Source organism: Pituophis catenifer, unplaced genomic scaffold (assembly GCF_029215685.1).
Source record: "Pituophis catenifer annectens isolate HBS135680 unplaced genomic scaffold, rPitCat1.0.hap2 SCAF_1, whole genome shotgun sequence".
Taxonomy (NCBI): Eukaryota; Metazoa; Chordata; class Lepidosauria; order Squamata; family Colubridae; genus Pituophis; species Pituophis catenifer.
In genome coordinates, this window is record NW_027256881.1 from 245153666 (window position 1) to 245174850 (window position 21185).

The 21185-nt window shown below is 37.6% G+C and overlaps 1 protein-coding gene across 5 annotated transcripts in view; it reads right to left on the minus strand.

The window, feature by feature from the left end:
* Window positions 1-21185, minus strand: part of CHID1 (chitinase domain containing 1) — a 122010-nt gene that overhangs the window by 92025 nt on the left and 8800 nt on the right. For all 5 annotated transcript variants that reach the window (XM_070957401.1, XM_070957399.1, XM_070957402.1 and 2 more), the window contains exons 3-7: window positions 15214-15363; window positions 14286-14418; window positions 8215-8259; window positions 6664-6770; window positions 6296-6357 (exon numbers count right to left, since the gene is read on the minus strand). In XM_070957401.1, the coding sequence (XP_070813502.1) occupies window positions 6296-6357; window positions 6664-6770; window positions 8215-8259; window positions 14286-14418; window positions 15214-15363 (497 nt within the window). The remainder of the gene's footprint in view (window positions 1-6295; window positions 6358-6663; window positions 6771-8214; window positions 8260-14285; window positions 14419-15213; window positions 15364-21185) is intronic.

Sequence of the window (21185 nt, forward strand, 5' to 3'; positions counted from 1 at the left end):
CCTTCATACTTTTGTATATACCTGCTTAGTAGGGCTTTCGGCCCCCCCTAAGCGGTGTTCTTTTTTATACAAAGTCAGCTTATTGCCCCCACAATCTGGCTCCTCATTTTACCTACCTTGAAAGGATAGAAGGCTGAGTCAACCTTGAGCCTGGTGAGATTTGAACTTGCAGTAATTGCAGGCAGCTAGTGCTACTTAACAGCACTTTAGTCTGCTGCGCCACCAAGGCTCTTATATTCTAGTGGCTTGCTCTGTCAGTGTTGGCTGGGGTGGTCTTACAGATTTTTTGGTTGGGCTCTTTACTGTTGGCTTGTTTGGCAGTTCCTTGATTGGGATATTGTTTGATTGTTGGCCTGATCTTAATATTGGGAGTTAATATATGCTCATCTGGGTGATCACGATAAACATCAGACCAACAATCAAGTAAAAAAAGAAAGGTGTAGGGTCAGCTATTCGAAATTCACATAGTTTTGTATAATTGTTTCAACATTCTGCATTGTTTTGTTTTCTAAACCAATACAGGAGCAAAGATCTAGCCTATGTACATATAATCCTATATATAATATTAATAATTATGCACCAATATAAAATATTTTTTTTAAAAAAATGCAAATAGCTTTTTTTGGAAAACATACAAATAGAAGGATCTACTGAGCATTTTCCTTGATTAATGGGAAAAAAATGATAGGGGTGGCAAGTTTTTTGTTTTTAAGAAAAATATCCGGGAAGACTTAGATACTGGTTGATTAACTTGTAAAACCACCTCTTTGTACTAGGGGTACTTCATGACCATCAAGGAATTAAAGGATAATGCTGAAATGTCTATGGGGATTCTCAATTATTCAGGTTGTCGGTTGCCTTTTGAAAAATCACCTTTGGGATAATGCTGAGATCCAATTTTCATTTGTCACTCAAAAGAAATTACATAAACCAGAAATATATATTTTCTACCCCAAGCAACTGCCATTGCTTGCCCATATGAAAGTTCTCTATAGGTTATGTTTCTGGTGCTCTTAAGGTAACTTTACTGTTTTAAGACCATATTTTCCCACTTTACTATTCTTCCCTGAAAGAAGGAGAATTAAAAACACCATATTGCATTTTTAAAAGAATGAGGTGGGAGCAGGCCATCTAAATGTCAAAACATAGTTAAATATTGATTATGTACTTTGCCATTGTCAAATGTAACTTCAGAAGTTCCTCTATGCCATATGCCACATTGAAAATCTATCTTGAAGCAATTAAGCTTTTTCTTTAAAATGTTACAGGTTTCTTATGTGATGACAGTTTTCTGAATACACACTGCTGTCATAACACACCTTCTCACCACCTTCACAATGGGTGTTGGAGATTGCTTGGTGGAATTGTTTGTTTTCAGTCTTATAAGCCACTCAGAGTCACTTACCTGAGATGGGTGGATATATAAATTAAATAATTCACTCAGTAAAATACACTTCTGTCATCCTATAATTACTTGGTCTTAGCCAATGCACTTAATGCTGCTCATCCTGACAGAAAGTTTACCCCAATATATTTGTTGCAAATTCTGAATCTCTTAAATTAATTACAAACAAAATAGTTACTTTTCTAACCACATCACCAAGTATTTTACTGGAGTAATTTAAAAACAAAAAGGCTAAATTGTCTTCCTGGGTAGTAAAAGTTAAGACCCACATTTTAAGAAACTTTAATACTTCAAGAATGTGTTAATAAAACATGTTGTCTACTCACTGCCTAATGCAATATCACGGAAGGAAGCAACTTTGATTAATAGGTTAAATTTCCAAGGCTCAGATTGAAGTAATGATGTGTCATTGAAGGAGAGATGCAAATGTCCCTGAAGTGAAAACAGTGATTTTCTATTCAGCTGTGCAGTGGCACCACCTACCGACCTAAATAAAATTAGTATTTTTTTTAATGCTTGGAATCAAACTTATGCCTGTCTCAGAAATGATGGCTTCTTAGTATTCATAGATATCTTCCATATCATCCGTTTTCAGTCCACTAAGCTTTAAAAAAAAAACCTTTCAAATTAAGCAGTAATTGTCCCTCAATGAAGCCAACCTTGAAACTTTGAGAACTTCGTGAGCCAATCAGTGATTCTCCAGCTGATCAATGAGAACATAAAAAGCATCACTAAATCAGCATCCTGTTCATCTTCAGGTTGAGGGTTTTTGTTTTTTTTAATAACCTTCATGCTACTCAATGAAACCGGGACCTGTTTTCTGCCCACAATTTATAAGAGTTATGAACAGAGAGAGGTAATTGTCTGCCAGTTCTGTTGAGAGATTGAGGTGGTAGAAGCCTTTTCCCATACTATCTGGTAAGGTAGTTTGGGTTGATAAAATGAATGAGTAGCAATTTCAGTCTTCCAAATCCAAGAAGGGTAATTCTGCTTTTAGGAATATTGAAGCTCCCTTTTCAATGTTAAAATACCCGCTAATGAAAATGAAAAAGCTTCATTCTTTTTCTTTTGCTATAAATGGAAAAATCAAGTTGTTTCCCTCCTACCAAAAAATTTCCAGTAGCTATTTAATCAATAAACACTGAAAAAAAAACTCAAATTGGTGGAAGAAAATTGCAACAAAATTACTACTATAATCCTCCAAGTAAAAAATAACAAATGGCTATAAAAATTAAAAATGAAGTAACAAAAATAAAATTGCTCCAATCTCTTCTGGAATAAGTATTGTGTTATGCTGTCCAATTGTACAGCCATCCTTTATAGCTATCATCAAGGGAACTCAAGCTGCCATTAATTGTATACATTAAAATATAGGAATTTTACTTCCTGTGAATTACTACTCTATCACACAATTTTATGTATTCCCTTTAGTGTGCTTTCAAGACAATCTTGACTCTTGGCAACAGCCTGAACAAATTCCTGCCATTTTCTTGGCAAGTTTTCAGATATGGTTTGCCATTGCTTCCTTTCTAGGACTAAGAGATTGATTGGCCAAAGATCACTCAGCTGGCTTTATGCTTAAAGTGGGACTAGAACTCACGAGTCTTCCATTTTCTAGCCTTGTGCCTTATTCACTACACCAAATGGCTTTTTTATGTATTCCTAGTACAGGTGTCTAGGAATCAGCAAATAATCATGTTTTAGCTACACAAATAATCAAACCTAATTAAAGTCAACTAATTTCAGTCTGGCATTCTTAAACAGCACATTAAAATCAGATATTGGGACTGAGAAACAAAGCAGCATCATAGTGAGGTTTTCGGTTTAAAAATATGATATTCTAAAGATTAGAAGACCACAAGAACTTTACTGCCACAGTGTGGATAAAGTCTGAATAACCTGTCAAGTTTTGACGCGCAGAAGAAATGTCATGAAGCTTTTGTTGGTGTGGAAAACAAGTACATAGCTTTCCACCGATCTTAATTATATCATGAACTCTCATTGCTAGGATTCGGAAGAAACACTGCCAGAGAAATCTGTCAGTCAGCATTCACCAAGGTTCCAGAAAGAATACGTTCATTACAGTAAAAACAATGAGGTTTATGATGATCTAAAGTGCTACATTTATTACAGCACATCTACACCTCTAATCACAGTCAACCTCATCCGATACAAGGACAATTCACAGACACAACAGCTAACATCCAGACAGTAGTTGCAGGGACAATTAAAGGACTATAAGCTAGAAGTTATGATTTTTCTCTTCCAAAAAAAATGCTTTGACCATGACTTTAAAAAAGTGAATTCTTATGATAGTTGTGTTCTAGGAACAGGTTTTTATGAAGCTTGAAGGACCAAGAAGGGTACCTTCAAAAGCTATTGCTACATGCAAAGCAATGCATCCAGATGTTTTAAGGCTCCTCCCCTTTGGCCAATTCTGTATCTAGTCCTCTTCTTTTCTCCTATAACCACTATGCATTGTGAAAATCTAAAATAGATGCTATACTCAGATCCTTATCAAGAAAAGTTAACGGAGCACATGCAGGTGTGAAAAAGCACAGAGCTTTTTCACACCTGCATGGATGCAGAGATACCTGATGTCTCACCACATTAACATCAATAACACTGCAGCACATAAAAGGTTGAGATCTGGTTTGCTCAGAAAGATGCCTCACACATTGACTTAAATTCTTGGGAAAGGATGCTGCCTAGCAGAGATTGATGTAAGGTTTTCTAAGCTCTCTGGCAGGCATCCCTCAAAAAAAAAAATGGAACATAATAATATGTCAAGCCTTGAAAACAGTGGTGAATCTTTGAAGATTGTTCTAAATTTGTCATCAATTACACTAAATGGCTATAAGGAAGAGGGGCTTTCTCAGTTATGGTACCCTACTTAGAATGATCTCTGCAGGAGGAGGTATGCCAGGTGCCCACAAAATATTTTGGGCACTATGCATTTTACAATCAAACTGGTTAGGTTAAAAAAAATAAGCATGCTATCTACATATGCTTGTCTTCAATTGGCAATACTCAACCTTCTTCCAAATAATTTGCACATGGTACTTTCTTAAATACAACTAATGTATTGTTCAGCTTCACCAAAATCAGCTATTGAAAGTGTAACAGCTTTTTTTAAAAAATTCTGCAGATTTAAGAACCTCATTCAGGTAATAAAATACACTGCTCAAAAAAATAAAGGGAACACATGCAGAAGACATCCGAGATCTGAAATAGCCTTATTAAATACTTTGTTTGTTACATACAGCAGTTTTGTGTTCCCTTTAGTTGTTTGAGCAGTGTATAAACTACTGTATGTAAAGAACAAAGTATTTAATAAGGCTATTTCATTCATTCAGATCTCGGATGTCTTCTGCATGTGTTCCCTTTATTTTTTTGAGCAGTGTATTTACTTGAAATCTGTAATATTTAAGGACCCTTTTGTTCAAGTAATAACAGAAAAACATTGCACTCTGAAGTCCAGCAAGGGACATGTTGGGGCATGGAATTCATGAACAACAACAACCAGGGGATCAATTCTAATCTTGGAGATTTGACAGCAGTAACAACAGTTTCTTTGTTGATTACTCTGTCATTAAAAGGCAGGAACTTTTGGAGTCAGATTCAACCCAAAGAAAACAAGTTTGCAAGATCTCACCATGGTAGATGACGGGAACTGTATTCGTTAAAATAATAATAATTAAAAACAACAACCCAAAACCCCACACTATTTGATTTGATACTTCAACTCAGACATGCCTAAATCTGTTCAATTCACAGGAAAGCATCCTGCTTCAAATCATAGGAATCACATTATCTCCATTCTTATAACTTTTTATAGCAGTGGTCACCAACTGGTAGTCCGTGGACCACTGGTGGTCTGCAAGAAAATTTTGGTGGTCCGCAGAAAAATTATTTGCATTTTTTATATTGCACTAAATCAGGGGTCCTCAATCTATAGCCCCTAGGCCGGATATGTGCAATGAACATTTGTGTTGCTGCAGCGTGTCTCCTTCAGGGTCTTTTTGTGTGGGTCGGAGGGGGGCAGAAATTCTGACTTGGGGTCTGCTTCGGCCTCTTGGGGCTTTGGGTGAAGGCTGGAGGGAAGTGCCACTAGTGGCAAAGAGCTGGAGGGCCTTGTTCCAGTGGGACTGCATCATGGCCTGAAACTGACTGACCATCTCAGCCCGCTGAGCCTCCAGGTGCTGGTACCTGGCCTTGCACACCCGCAGGTCTTTCCTCTGCTTGGAAAGCCTATGCTCATAGTCTTCAGTGAGGTGCTTCTGCTGAGCTTCCTTCTCGGTCAGATCCAATTTGAACTGAGCCAGCTGTTTTGCCAACTCTTTCTCGTAGTGGCTGCTTAGCTCCAACAACTGCTTCCTGTTGGGACCATAAGGAGCCCGGGCTGGCAGGCGAGGAGAGGAGAGGCAAGTAGAAGCTTGCAAGGCACCACTCGACATGAGTGACATCAAGTTGGCCACGCCCACCCAGTCATATGACCACCTTGCCATGCCCACCCAGCCAGTCATTAGGCAGATCATGTTAGTGGTCCATGGGATTTAAAATTATGAATTTAGTGGTCCCTGAGGTCCGAAAGGTTGGAGACCCGTTTTATAGTATTCCTACAGTGATGTCCAGATTATCCTAAACTACCAGAGTAGCATACATAAAGAAATTCCCACACTTAACCATAGCAACAGAAAACTTGTTCTTTAAAATTCGTGACAATGATTTCCTTACACTGTGCTTTCAGCCTTTTTTTTTTTAACCCTGGTATCATCACAATGATTTCAATTAGATTTGCTTTAAATAAATATGATTTTCATCACAGCCTTTAATAATTCAAATACTTTTTCCCCAAAAAATGGTATGCAACTTAATAACTGGGCTTACGTTTGTTTTTGATTTCCTAGCTGATTCCATATTTCAAGCATAAAACCATCGAAGTTTTCACTCTAAAAGAATGGAAAAATTTGAGTAAGAAAAAAAAAATCCACACCAACAAATATTATGAAGCCCATTATTTACTGCTAATAAGGTTTTAAGCATCCTGCAAAAAATGTTCAACTTGCTTTGGGGTTTTAATGCTTTTGCTAGCTGTATTTCAACATCTAGAGATCCATTTGTTCAATACTGAATATGATTTGCAAAATAAATTAACCTAAACAATGTGCTATTTGAATGTAATTTTTTTTTTACTATCACTATCACTTAAACAATTACATTAGGGTTTTTTTTAGTTCTAATGGATATGATTTTACCTTGGCTATTTGAATCATAGTATTAGAAAGCTCTTCTATCTCATCCTCACTCCCAAATACGGTTTCAAAATCATGATAAGACCAGTCTTCAAATAAAATCCGTGGGGCTAAACATAAAAAAGGGACAAAACATAGCCATCATTTTTTTTTCATTAAAATTTTGGTTTTTATAAGTATGATGAAACCTGCCTATTTACATTTAATGCATTTGTATATTATTGTTCATCTTGGGTGAAGCCAGGATGACAAGAAAGCATATAAACCATGGAAAATAAGACAAAACTGAAAGAACGATAACTATTCAGTAAGTAATTGTAAACAACCAGTACTATCAAAAGTAAAATATACAACAATTAACCTATGCAATAGGGAGAGGGGTTATCTGGTTAATGACAGTAGAAGGAACACGCAGATCTTACACTGCCTCTGAAACAATCATCCCCACTTCCTAAAGACCCATAGGTGGAACTCAACATAGTTGAGTTGTCTGGTAATAGAGGAGATATACTTTCAAATAGTTGGTTAAAAACTATTGTCAGTCTCTTTAATTGAGCCTGGTCTCTCTGAGGCAGCCACTGAGGGACTTACGGACAGTTTATCTATTTTGATATAGCAATAGCACTTAGACTTGTATATCGCTTTACAGTGCTTTAAAGCCCTCTCTAAGCTCAGCAAATTGTCCCAACAATCTGGGTCCTCATTTTACCCACCACAGAAGGATGTAAGGCTGAGTCAACTTTGAGCCTGGTGAGATTCGAACAGCCAAATTGCAGCCAGCTGGCAGTCAGCAGAAGTAGCCTGCAGCACTGCATTCTAACCGCTGCGCCACCATGCACTCACCATGATTATCAAAATGGTTTGGCTCTATAGATGCATTATGAACCAGTTGCTTCAACACCATCTTAAAGTTGAGCATCATTTATAACTCATTTCATTCACCTAGTTGCGAGAATACATGGAACACCCAAAGGTAAGCTAACTCAGTCTATCCAACCAGCCGTTTTTCTTTTTCCTACAGTATCTCATATCCAACATCATCATCTCTGCAAGCATTCCTTGTTCCAAATTAGTTAATAGTATGCCAGGTAAGGATTCAGAATGTACTGCAGGATTTGTTTTGGATCTCCAGACTTTAACTTGCATTTTGCAATAATCAAAGATCTATGAGATTCTATGAAATTCAGTTTTGGGGATTGAACTGCTAGCCGTCATAAAATTTGCTAAAAAAGTGATTATAGGAACATAGAACTGTTGTAATAGTTCTTTAATTAACATAGTTTACGTATATTACACTTTCTCAGATTTGTTCCAGAAATATTTATATAATTTTAATGTATAGGTAAACCTTCAATTCTCAATAATAAGGATACGAAGGCAGCCTTCCTAGACTGTACTACAGACTAATCTAATTCAACATACTACTTTCCCTAGAGGTCAACCAAAGAGAGTGATCATTGAAAATATAACAGCAATTAAGTTTGGGTGGGAGGTAAATCCATTATACTGCAAGCCTTCTAGAATTTGAATGTGAAAAGTTAATTAAAATTTTACCTATTTTGATGTTCTTGGCATTTCTCTTAACTTCTTTCATCCAACCTGTAAAAGATAACATACAAAGATTCATACTGAATATGGCTTATCAAAAAAGAATACCTCACATGTAATTATGTAAGACTTTTAAAGGACTTTATATGCTTTTGGCATATAAAAGAAACCGCTAGAGTAACCCTGCATCTATCGTCAAATGTAATTTTTATAAGCACCATCCAAACTTTTCTTGGGTGTGATCCATAAGAATAACCACAGTCACAATTTAACACATCTGAAAGGTACCAGATTAGAAGTGCCTCTGCTAGTAAGATTACATAAATGCAATGCGTTTGTAACTTTTCTCTATTTGTCCCTATGTTCCCCACCCGGTATAAAACAGTACTAATTATTAAGGATAGGGTAACACATAGGAAGATAAAATTCATTTTCTGTACCCCAATTCTTTTGCTTTCAACTGGCATATTGCAGCTTCAAAACTCTGAATAGAGTAAACAGGTATGTAAATATAGGTATAATTAAGGCAGGTTATATCTGCAAAACAACATGTTTCAATTAGATACTACTAATAATTTTGTCCTTGTGCCTTCAAATCAGTCTTAACTCCTGGCAACTGTCTGGACAGGTCCATGAAGTTCTTCTGGAAATATTTTTGGAAGTAGTTTGTCACTGTTTTCTTCCTAAGGTTGGGTGACTGGCTCAAAGTCATCCAGCTGGCATCATGTCTAGTAAGACTGCAACTCATAAGTCTCCTAGTTTCTAGCCTTGTACCTTTAAATACTATTCCAAGATGGCTTTCTACAATACATTGATACAATGTATGTTGGTGAGAACAAAATCCACATATGCAGTGTTCGAGCTAACTATTTTATTTTTTTCTGCCTATAATAGAGGAATCTGGCAAAACAAAACAAATATATTAACTAAGAATATCCTAGAAGAACCTAAGAGAGAGCTACAGGTGGTAACTGGACTAAAAGTAGTCAATAAAGTTAAATACTTGGGAATCTGGCTAACTAATAGATGTTTGAGTATACAGGAGGACAATTACAATAAATTATTAAGTCAAATTAAAAAAGACCTAGATAGATGGGGTAAAATACAACTCTCACTACTAGGGCGAGTTACAACAGTAAAATCTTATGTTTTACCAAAGTTCAATTTTCTATTTCAGACTGCACCAGTGAGTCTATCTAAGAAATTTTTTATAGAGTTGAATCAAATAATATCGAAATTTGTTTGGCAGGGGAAGAAACCACGGATTAAAAGAAAGATGATGCAAGAAGTAAGGGAAAGAGGAGGCTTAGGACTACCATGTTGGGAGAATTATTATTCAGCTGTTTTATTAACTTGGGTAAAAGAATGGATTACCTTATCTAACAATCGGCTCCTTAAGATAGAAGGTTTTGATATACAACAGGGTTGGCATAAGGCACTTTGGCGTGAGAATATCCCACAGAGTAAATGGTTTACCCGACACTATTTAAGAAAGATTTTAATCCAAAATTGGGAAAAAGTCAGTAAAAAGTACTACATCAAAACGCCCTGTTGGTTAGCACCTTTAGAAGCAGTGACATATCCCAATTTATATAATGTGGCTAAAAAATTAACATATAAAGACTTACTGAACGCACAAGGGAGATTAAAGTCTAAACAGGAATTAATCGCCCAAGGAGTGCAAATGGATTGGTGGAGTTATCTGCAGATCCAGTCTAAATACCAAAAGGATAGGGATGGAAGAGGGATTGATGGAGAATTACAAGAATTAGATAAAATTTTGATGGGTCAAGAAAAGGGTATGATTTCAAAATCTTATAAATTGCTTATGAAATTAGAGGTAGGTGAAGAAATAGTCAAAGATTCTATGATCGCTTGGGGGAAGAATTTTGGGTATCCAATACACCTAGATAAATGGCAAGAGATCTGGTGGGATAATATGAAATTAGTAGTATCCACGGCCTATAAAGAAAATATCTATAAAATTATATATATGGGTGGCACCTGCCTCCCAATAGACTAGCTAAAATGTTCTCAGGGCAGTCAGCGGATTGTTGGAAATGTGGAGGGTAACGTGGCACTTACTATCACCAATGGTGGTCATGTCCGAAGGCAGTGATATTTTGGGGGAAAATTAAAAAATGGCTCAATGAGATATTAGTGTTAAAAATCGACTGGCGACCAGAGACATTATGGTATTTGGCATTACATATCATTACAGCGGCGAGACTGACATACGCACAATCTTGGAAGAACCAAAATATCCCAACAGAGGAGGCTATTATAAAAAAAAAAAATTGGAATGTGCGGAAGCAGATACGCTAACTAAAAAATTACAGGATAGAGAGCAAACACAAGTAGGTTTAGCTTGGGACAAACTTTATAAATGGTTAGAAAAGAGGAATCTATAACCCACATTAGTTGAGGAATGGTATTTGAAGAGAAATTTATACTATATAAGATAAGTGTGGTCAGACAGACCTAAGTGATGCACTAAGAGATATAAGATGTTCTGCCTTCTCCGGAATATAATTTAGAGTTATAGTACCGAATACTTGTTTACTATGGTACTATATGGAAGTACATATATTTATTGTTGTATTGTTATGTTTGTCATTTTATGTTGTTTGTTCTTTCTTTTTAAATGAAATGTAAATAAAGATCATTAAAAAAAAAAAGACTGCAACTCATAAGTCTCCTAGTTTCTAGCCTTGTACCTTTAAATACTATTCCAAGATGGCTTTCTACAATACATTGATACAATGTATGTTGGGTGAGAACAAGATCCACATATGCAGAGTTCGAGCTAACTATTTTATTTTTTTCTGCCTATAATAGAGGAATCTGGCAGCCTACTCTTCAGAAGAATTACATAAGGCTCCAAAGAATTTGGGCAGGGGTATCTGTCCTAGCCCTTTTGCAGTTGTGCACTGACTCAAGGCTAACTCCGCACTTGATACACTTCCCTGCCAAGCTGGGTGTTTCCCAACATCATACAGGGATAGATAGATAGATAGATAGATAGATAGATAGATAGATAGATAGATAGATAGATAGATAGATAGATGGTAGGTAGGTAGGTAGATAGGTAGGCAGGCAGGCAGGCAGGTAGATAAGAGTTCCAAAAAGAAGGTGTTGACTCTTAGCAACCAAACAGAATGACCATCATCACTTGTCAACTCCATCGTTTTTGCTCTTGTTTGTCCTCTTTTCTCCTTCTTTATTGACTTCTGCAGAAAGTTAGTCTTCAAATGTATCCAAGATAGGATAATTAGAGCCTGGTCATTTGTGCCTCAAACTAGAATTTTGGATTGATTTATTCTATGATCCATTTGTTTCTTTTCCTGAGTATCTATGGTATTCTCGAGTGTCTTTTTCAACACTGAAGTACAAACATATTAGGCTCTTCAGAGTCTAATTTTCACAGCCATTACAACTTGCAACTTCCTGCTGGCTTGCCCACTGACTTTGTAGGAAGCCGATAGGGAGGGTTGTAAATTGTAATTATGTGATCATAGGACACAGTGACAGTCAGAGCTTCAAGGGCCACTTGTTCAGCACTGTTGCAAGTATGAATGATCACTCAATGTGTGCTCATTAAATTTTTTGAAAAATTGCACGGGCATCCATTTTGTTGTTCAAAGATGTTGTGTAGATTTTGTTTCCTTTTTTTGATGTTTGGATTACTGCAGTCCATTCATAATCATTTGAATAATGTACATATACAGCGTCTCTTGTGGCAGTTTGGATTATGTTGGTAATGGAGCACTTTTGTTAATGTGGGGTGTTTTTCAATAGATTTGCGTTTCTAATTCACTGTAATTTCTCCTGCTGATGAGAATATCCAGGAAAGGGAAGGTATTGTTACTCTTCTTGTGTGAATTTTATTCCTTTGAACATGTTTGTTCTCTTAGTTATTCCTTTTTTATTATGACAAAGGCATTGCCTACATACCGCATCCATACATTTGGTTGTATATGTGGGAACGCTATAATTTATAAATGATGCATTATGGTTTCTCCTATGAGTCTTAAAAGTGGTGATCCCATGGTGTTTCTCTGATTTATTGGTATTCAAAAGCAGGTAGGGAGGTTGGTATTCAAACTGAAAGCAGGTAGGGAGGCAGAGATTGATGAGATCCATAATTCTGGGTATTTCAATCTTAGTGTATTTTGCTAGGTCAAATGTGTTGGGTAATACTGCTGCCATGGTTTCTTTTTCTATAGTTCTGGACCTATGGACATGAAGAGTGCTGCAACACTGACTTAACTTCATATTCTATTTTAAGGTCTTTGATTTTTATTTATTTATTTATTTTATTAATTTTATTTCTATACCGCCCTTCTCCCGAAGGACTCAGGGCGGTGTACAGCCTGATTAAAAGCACAAAGACAGACAAAAATTAAAAATAATTGTACTTTGTACTAAAAATAATACACGGAGATCGGAGATCTTATGCATTTCTGGGGGCAGTTCATTCCAAAGGGCAGGGGCTCCCACAGAGAAGGCCCTCCCCCTGGGTGACACCAGCCGACATAATTTGGCCGATGGCACCCTGAGGAGACCCTCTCTGTGGGAGCAGACTGGCCGGTGGGAGGCTACTGGTGGCAGAAGACGGTCTCGAAGGTACCCAGGTCCAATGCCATGGAGCGCTTTAAAGGTGGTAACCAGCAGGTCCAAACTTTTTTGCAAGTTTTTGATTTTTTTTTTGTCTTGTAGGTTTTGTCTTGTAAGTTCTTGTTTTTATTATGAGAACTTAGTCCATTTACATTTTCAGCTATCAGAGTGGCCACATATGCATACTGTAGTTTCATGATGCTTCTTCTTTCACAATTTCATGTTCATGTTCTTCCAATCCAGCCTCCCTCACTATATATTCAGGACACACTGTAAGTTGAATAAGCAAGTGTCAACCCTGAAGTGAACCTGGCTGAAGCCATCTTGGAGACTTCAGGGTTGCCACACAACCGTGGGAGGGGAAAAATAGTTAGATGGGGTTTTGTAGCCAAAACAATAAAGTTTTCCTTTGGGAACCAAGGACATTCTCACAGGTGGCTGGCCAGAGGAGGAGCAAGTCACCAAGCAACCGGCCAGCATCTGGTTTGGACAGTGTGATCAGTGACTTGGGGGGGGGAGGGGAAACTTTTACTTTTAATCAGGTGAAAGCTGCAGGAAATTTCAGAGTCGGCTTTCACCAGTTGTGCCAATATGAAATATCCAATAAACTGTTCTTTGAGGAACCTGCCTGCCTCGGAGTTTTGTTTTCTATGGGTGCATTATTTGGAACGCTGACAGTGAGAGAATATACCTTGTTCCACTGTACCCATTCTCGCAATGGTTGCACCCTAAAAGGTCAGTGTAAAAACAGTACTGTGGGTTTTGGAAGAATGTGAACAAGCAACAAAAATTATATAAAATGCTCTGAAAATGAATGGGATTAACAAAATACACTGTATCAGAAGGGGGGAAATTTGGGAAAGCATCCCAAATTGGTTTGATAGAACCATTCACTGAATGCTAAATTTCAGTGGAAAACAAAATGGAAAAATGGGAGTAAGGCAGAATTAATGGATCTACTTAAGCATCTCATATGTACAATATAATGGAGTAAGGCTTAATCAGCTATCACCCTGAGCAAAAGCACTTTCAATAGGAAATCAAAATACATAGTAATATTTCATTATAGATGCCACTTCTATTTGTACACTGGGTCAGTCCAGAGTTTGAGAACACAAACACCCATTATCTTCTCTTTAAGTACCTGATGAATGAGAATGTGGCTAGAAAGTTGACATAGCTGTGCCAGTCTCTCTTTTTCAGATGACTTTGGTATGGATTTTATAACATTCTTAGCTGAAGTAAAAATGTGGGGCATCACATGGATTAAATGTATTTTGTATTGCATAGAACATATCTGGTTATTATAAACTGGCTACATTTCCTTCCTTCCTACCAGCCATGAGAAAGACATATTTCTATCCAACTCAGCATGTTTTCACAATGCAAGGTTAACACTGAAAAGCCTGGTAGAAGAAGCATTAGATCGAGGTCTCAGGTAGAAGATAGAAAGCACAGACCTTGGTCAACGTCATGGAGCCCTATCACCTGGAAATTCTCCTTTCCTCTTCTCTTCACCTGCAGCCAGACTGGCGAAATTGTTGTAAATTTGTTTCCAAATGTTTTAGCAATATCATAGCCATGGCTATTCCACTATAAAAAAAAGAAAAGGAACATACTATGGAAAAAAGATTTGCTACATTATTTACTATCTTTAAATATAAATTATACCCCTAATGGGAACCTATGGCACGTGTGCCCGAAGTGGCATGCAGAGCTATGTCACCTGGCACGTGTGGCATCGCCCGTTCCTCTTCTGGGTTTCTGGCGCGCATGCGCGTGCGATGATCAGCTGGCCTTTTTGCATGTGGTAGTGTCGGAAACTAAAAGAGCTGGTTTTCCGTTTTCCTGCATGAGCATGCCCGCCGGCCAGCTAATCATCACGTGCGCATGTGCGTCAGAAATCCGGAAGAGTAGCTGTCTGAAACCAGAAGTTCAGTAGTTGAAACCGGAAGTTCAGTAGCTGAAACCGGAAGTTCAGTAGCTGAAACCAGAAGTTCATTTTCGGGGGCGTGCATGAGCCCTGGGCAACTCCTCTTCCAGGTTGCGATACAGGCATGCGCGCACTCCCTTTTCGGCACTCAGTGCTGAAAAGGTTCGCCATCACTGAATTATATCAAAAGAACTAGATTAAGGTCCCCAATTCTAGTTTAAGTTTTATTTCTTGATTTGCAAAAAGAAGGGTACCCCTTCACAAAGGAAACCTGTATTTTTACTCTGTTTTAATTAATATCCCACTTTTACCAATAACTCAAGGTGGCAAACATCAAAGACATTTTCTTCCTCCCATTTTTCCCCACAACCACCCTGTGAGGTGGGCTGGGCTGAAAGAGAGTGACTGGCCCAGAGTCACCCAGTTATTGCGCCTCAACTTCACTCCATACTTACAGGTGTAATGTAGCCCAAAGTTTCTCCCTTGAAGAAGTGTTCACGTCCTTTCGTAGCACAATAGCTTTTGTGTTCGAGGACAATATCCTTTGCCGTTGGATCAGTAACTACTAGACCACGCTCCTGTACTGCTTGATTTGAATGACGAGTCTGTCAAAATAAAGTTATTGTAGAATTAATTTAAAGCGATTGCTAGCACACAATTCAAGGAAGGGTAGTAGTTTTAGGGTCCTTCAAAATTACAGGACCAAAACGTAATAGTGAAGTAGTGCACTTAGAAATATAAGATGGGGAAAAACACAGGAAAAGTGCTTGTCTTCACACCCTACTTACAAGCACAAGTTAGTTGCTACTGGAAACAGGTGGGATTAGCTGTTATGTTAATAATCATAACCAAGAAAAGGGAATGTGTGTAAATTCTCCAGAAATGAAAGAAAAGTATTGATGACCAAATATATGACCAAATTTAAATTCAGCATATCCTTGGCAACACTAGACCATATCCCAACTTCACAGAAGCAGAGAGATGCAGCATAGGGTGGATGGTGATTTAGTTGACTCTTGTTCTGCCCCCGCTCCGGTTTCCCAAGAATTGTGACACACACCAACGGCACTTATCAGTTATAACGTACCAAAAATAAAGTCCGGCAAAAGTGGGCAACCAGCCCAGAAAACAAGATACGATAAGACACTCACTCTCCAAAATGCTCTGTAATAATTACACATTGTTTCCAGCAAGAAATTACTAACTGCATGCAACGTAATTAGGCTAAGGGAGTGGCCAATTATCCTCAAACCTTACTCTCGAGGAGACCTCCTCCTCCTGAGTAGCCACTCCTGCCTTTTGGTAGCCCTGCGTGCTCGAGCATTGAGGAGAGGTTCCTCCACTTTGCTCTCTCCACTTGAAGGAGCCTCTGGAGGTTCTGAAGGCCCTGGCTGAGTCTCTGTCTCTGGCACATCCTCTTCAGCCTCCTCGCTGTCCAACGTGAGCACCAGCTGCGCAGGCAGATGGCGCAACCCCACACCAGCCTCCTCATTGTTGGGATCAGCCACGATCCGCGCAGGCCGCTGGCGGGCCACAACAGCTCTCCTGTTTCTCATGGTCCCTACATTACCTCTCATGCTGCCCTGGAGAGATCAAAACTATCTGAAAAGTACAAGGAAGAGTAGTGAAGATCTCCTTTTCCTCCCTCGGCCATCTCTTTCTACCAATCTGAATTTCCCCAGTGTAAACAATGGATCTAACATTATCTACTAAAAATCCTTTGGATCATTATTTTCTAACATATTTACAATAATTGACAATTATTCCGAGGACTTACTAAGCAATCATAAGGCATGCACAAATATGGCTTTATAGTTTTTGGCAGTCGGTTTGCTCTCCAAGCTTGTTTCAATTTGGTTTCTGAACATTTCGTTACCAGACTAGGTAATATCATCACAAGATATCTTACAAGCGAAGGTGAATAGGACAAGAAAATCCTCCTGATGATGTTACCTAGTCTGGTAACAAAATGTTCAGAAACTAAATTGAAACAAGCTTGGAGAGAAAACCACTGCCAAAATCTAAAACCCAAGCTACAAGTGTTTTCTATGTCTTTATAGTTACTATTTTGAAAAAAAGCACATTGGATGCTTTGATGATTGCATATCTACAAGTAAAACTAATATTCAGCACCACATCAGAAAATCTGAGGTCTCTTATATAAAAGCAAATTTTAAATACAAAGTTGTATATAGTGCATCTATTCCTAAATAATTGTTTGGTGAAAATCTGTTCATATTGCTGCAGAACCACATAACTGGAAGCTACAAGTGGTAGTGATTGCTCCTTATTATATACTTTATATAATGAACACACTCAAAACTGTAGAAATGGTGGTAGACTTTAGGAGAAACCCTTCCATACTTCCACCTCTTACAATACTAGACAACACAGTATCAACATTAGAGACCTTCAAATGTCTAGGTTCTACCATATCGCAAGATCTAAAATGGACAGCTAACATCAAAAATGTCATCAAAAAAGCACAACAAAGAACGTTCTTTCTCTGCCAACTCAGAAAGTTCAAACTGCCCAAGGAGCTGCTGATACAGTTCTACAGAGTAATTATTGAGTCTGTCATCTGCACCTCTATAACTGTCTGGTTTGGTTCTGCAACCCAACAAGACAGACACAGACTTCAGAGGATAATTAGAACTGCAGAAAAAACAATTGCTACCAACCTGCCTTCCATTGAGGACCTGTATACTGCACGAGTCAAAAAGATGGCTCTGAAAATATTTATAGACCCCTCACATCCTGGACATAAACTGTTTCAAATCCTACCCTCAAAATAATGCTATAGAGCACTGCACACCAGAATAACTAGACACAAGAACATTTTTTTCCTGAACGCCATCACTCTGCTAAACAAATAATTTTCTCAACAGTCAAACTATTTACTAAATCTGCACTATTAATCTTCTCATCCATTTCCATCACCCATCACCCATCTCCTTCCACTTATGACTGTAACTTTGTTGCTTGTATTCTTACGATTTATATTGATATTGTTTCCTGATTGCTTATTTGTACCCTATGACTAGCATTAAGTGTTGTACCTTATGATTCTTGATGAACATATCTTTTCTTTTATGTACACTGAGAGTCTATGCACCAAGACAAATTCCTTGTGTGTCCAATCACACTTGGCCAATAAAAATTCTATTCTATTCTATTCTATTCTATTCTATTCTATTCTATTCTATTCTATTCTATTCTATTCTATTCTATTCTATTCTATTCATTAAACATGAAACTCAGTCAACTGAACATTCAAAAATGCATCACAAATATCATTGACTGATGCTAATGGTTAATACGGGTTGCTGCCAGCGTCCTAGGTATCAACCAAGTACCTTCTTAAGATGTACAATGTTCCAAGTAGTGCAGTTTTTTGCAGTTCTGCTGGTGTTATTGCAGGAAGCTGCAATTTGTTGATGTATCTTATAAAATTCATGGACATGGTACCAAGTGTCCTGATGACAATGGGTATCACTGTTGCATGTTTCATCCATAATCGCGTAGTTTCAATGACCAGGTCGTGATATTTCGTGATTTTTTCAAGTTTTCTTCGACTCTGGTATTATTATCATTATTATTATTGATTCACATAACTCTGCTCAAGTCTGACACCTTCCAGGATAAGTGATTTATCTGATATAATGAATGATGAAACTGAGAGGAAATATTTGTAGTAGCTTAGTTAGAGTTAGAATAAAAGAAGGAAAAGCTCAAAGAACAGAAAAACAGTAGATAGAAAAATCCCATTTTGCATGACCATTCTCTTCTTTGTGCTAAAGACTAAAAGAGGGAGCTACACTTGTTTACTTTCTGGGTTTAGATGATACTAGACAACCTGTGCCCCATTGGTTCATCATTGCAGAGATATATCCTTACCTAAACAGAAAAACAGAATGACCATAGGTGGATTGCTATTGTTTTGTTTTAAAATTAAAGAAGAAAACATCATTTTATTAAAGAAGAAAGATGCATGGTAAAACAAATGTGGATGCTTTACCAAATAATGCTTTTGATACATTTGTGATTGATCTGTCATTCCTTAAGAATACTCTATAATGTTTTCACTTTTTTTCCTCAGCTTAAAGTGAAATACAGTGGGCTATGCTGCAATACAGGGGAGTGGTGGCTCAGCGGCTAAGACGCTGAGCTTGTCGATCAGAAAGGTCGGCAATTCGGCGGTTCAAATCCCTAGCGCTGCATAATGGAGTGAGCTCCCGTTACTTGCCCCAGCTTCTGCCAACCTAGCAGTTCGAAAGCATGTAAAAATGCAAGTAGAAAAATAGGGACCACCTTGGTGAGAAGGTAACAGCGTTCCGTGCACCTTCGGCATTTAGTCATGCCAGCCACATGATCATGGGATTGTCATCAGACACTGCTGGCTTTTCGGCTTAGAAATGGAGATGAGCACAGCCCCCTAGAGTTGGGAACGACTAGCATGGATGTGTGAGGGGAACCTTTACCTTTACCTTATGCTGGAATACAAATTTCTCCAGATAAATCAGCACATTCTCCATGGTTTGCCCTTGCGTTTTATGAATAATTAGAGCAAAGCATGACTTTATTGGGAACTGTGTACGCTGAAGAGGGGCATCTTCACCTTCTGTTAAATTGAGCATATTCTTGGAATCAAGACGCCATTTTTGAACGCACCAATGTTTATCTCTGCTAGAATGAGATTCTTGTGGAATTCTTCCATGATTATCCATGTTCCATTGCAAAGTCTTGGAAGATCAAAGTTCCTTATTAAAATTACGGGAGATCCTCCCTTCAATCCTGGTTTAAGTGGTGTCAATCCAGAGAATTCAACTGACTTAAGGAATTCTGTTGGAAAGGAAGGAGAGTTAGCTCCTTCACTGATAGCATTGAAGGAACAATGTTCTTTCATCATTCCAGGGAAGTGTTAAATGCATGTGACATTGTTTTTTCTCATCATTTCATTGAGGAGAACCAAAATAGAGTTCTTTGAGAAACTTCCTGCAGAATTGTCAAATGTTGGGTAGATGAAATGTATATATATTTTCCATAATTCTTGCTGGAGAACCACATCTTCAACTAATTCTATCTCATCATTTTGATTTTTCTGAATTTTGTTTTCTACAACATCCAATAAGAATTCAGAATATCTTCTTTCTCATTCAATCACATGCTTCTCTTCAATTGAGACTTGACAAAGTTTCTCCATAAGATGTTTTTTAATGCATGATCAGCATCATTTCCTCTTTTCACAACTGCTAGAAGCTGATAGAAATCACCACAGCAAATGGTTAAAATTCCCACAAAGGCCTCACTCTTGCCACACATATTGTCAAGTGTCAGGTTTACGGTTTCAAAACCCTTCTTTCCAATCATGAAACTCTCATCCTAGACAATAAGCTTGTTGTCAAAGCAAATTTACAGTATTGCAGGTTTTTTCAATGTTACAGGGAGCATTTTCATTCACTTTGAGAAGTATCTTGTCCTACCACCAGGCATGAATGCAGTCGCAGTTCCAGATGATACTATAGCAATAGCAATGTCTCCATCTCCCTTTATTTTATCAAGGATCAAGTTGTTAAAAAATATCTTTCCTATTCCTCCTGATGTATCAATAAGACTGCTTTGCAAGCATTTAAGACACATGGTCATATACTGCTCTTTGTTCATTATTTAATAGGGGCTCATTGTGAAGTATAATTTTTTGCTGTTTGCCCCTGTTGTATTGCAATTCATTCAGTAATCCCTGATGTCCATTACTCTGATTGGACCGTACCAGTTGTTGATTTTAGCAAGTTATATTCTTCAAATGTTTTTCCGAATTTCTCAGTTTTTTTTTGTTTTTTTGAATTACAGAAAAGCTTGTTTCTGATGTCTCTTATTTATCATAATATCAGTATCAGGACTTCTCTCAATGTAGAGGAAATCTTAAGACATTCAAGTCATTCTTGAATTGGTTCCTCAGTTGCGGACTGTTGATTTTGATGTTTATTGACAAATCAAATTTCTCATTGCTCTGGGGATTCTTCTCTTTTAGCATCTTCCATAGTTTGCTGCCAGTGATCTTCAGCTTGCAATACTCTATCAATCCTATCACCTACCAAAGAGACCATGGGTTTTAATAAGGTACTTGAGGAACAACTGTCTCTTCAAGTTGAATATTCTTGACCAATCATTTGGCTGTTGATTCAAAAAGAGATGTTGCTCATACTATTGGCCAGTTTGAATTGCATGTCATTGTAATGAAAAACGAAGCTTTGCCATATACATCATGACATCATTGTTCCATTACATATCTCCCGCATTTTAATTAACCTTTAACATTGAATTTTAATCACCCTTGCCTCTTTTTAAATTTTATGTGCTGTTTTTTATGTTTTAATATTTTATTTGTACACTGCCTAGAGTCCCTTTGTTGCTGCTTCTTTAAAAG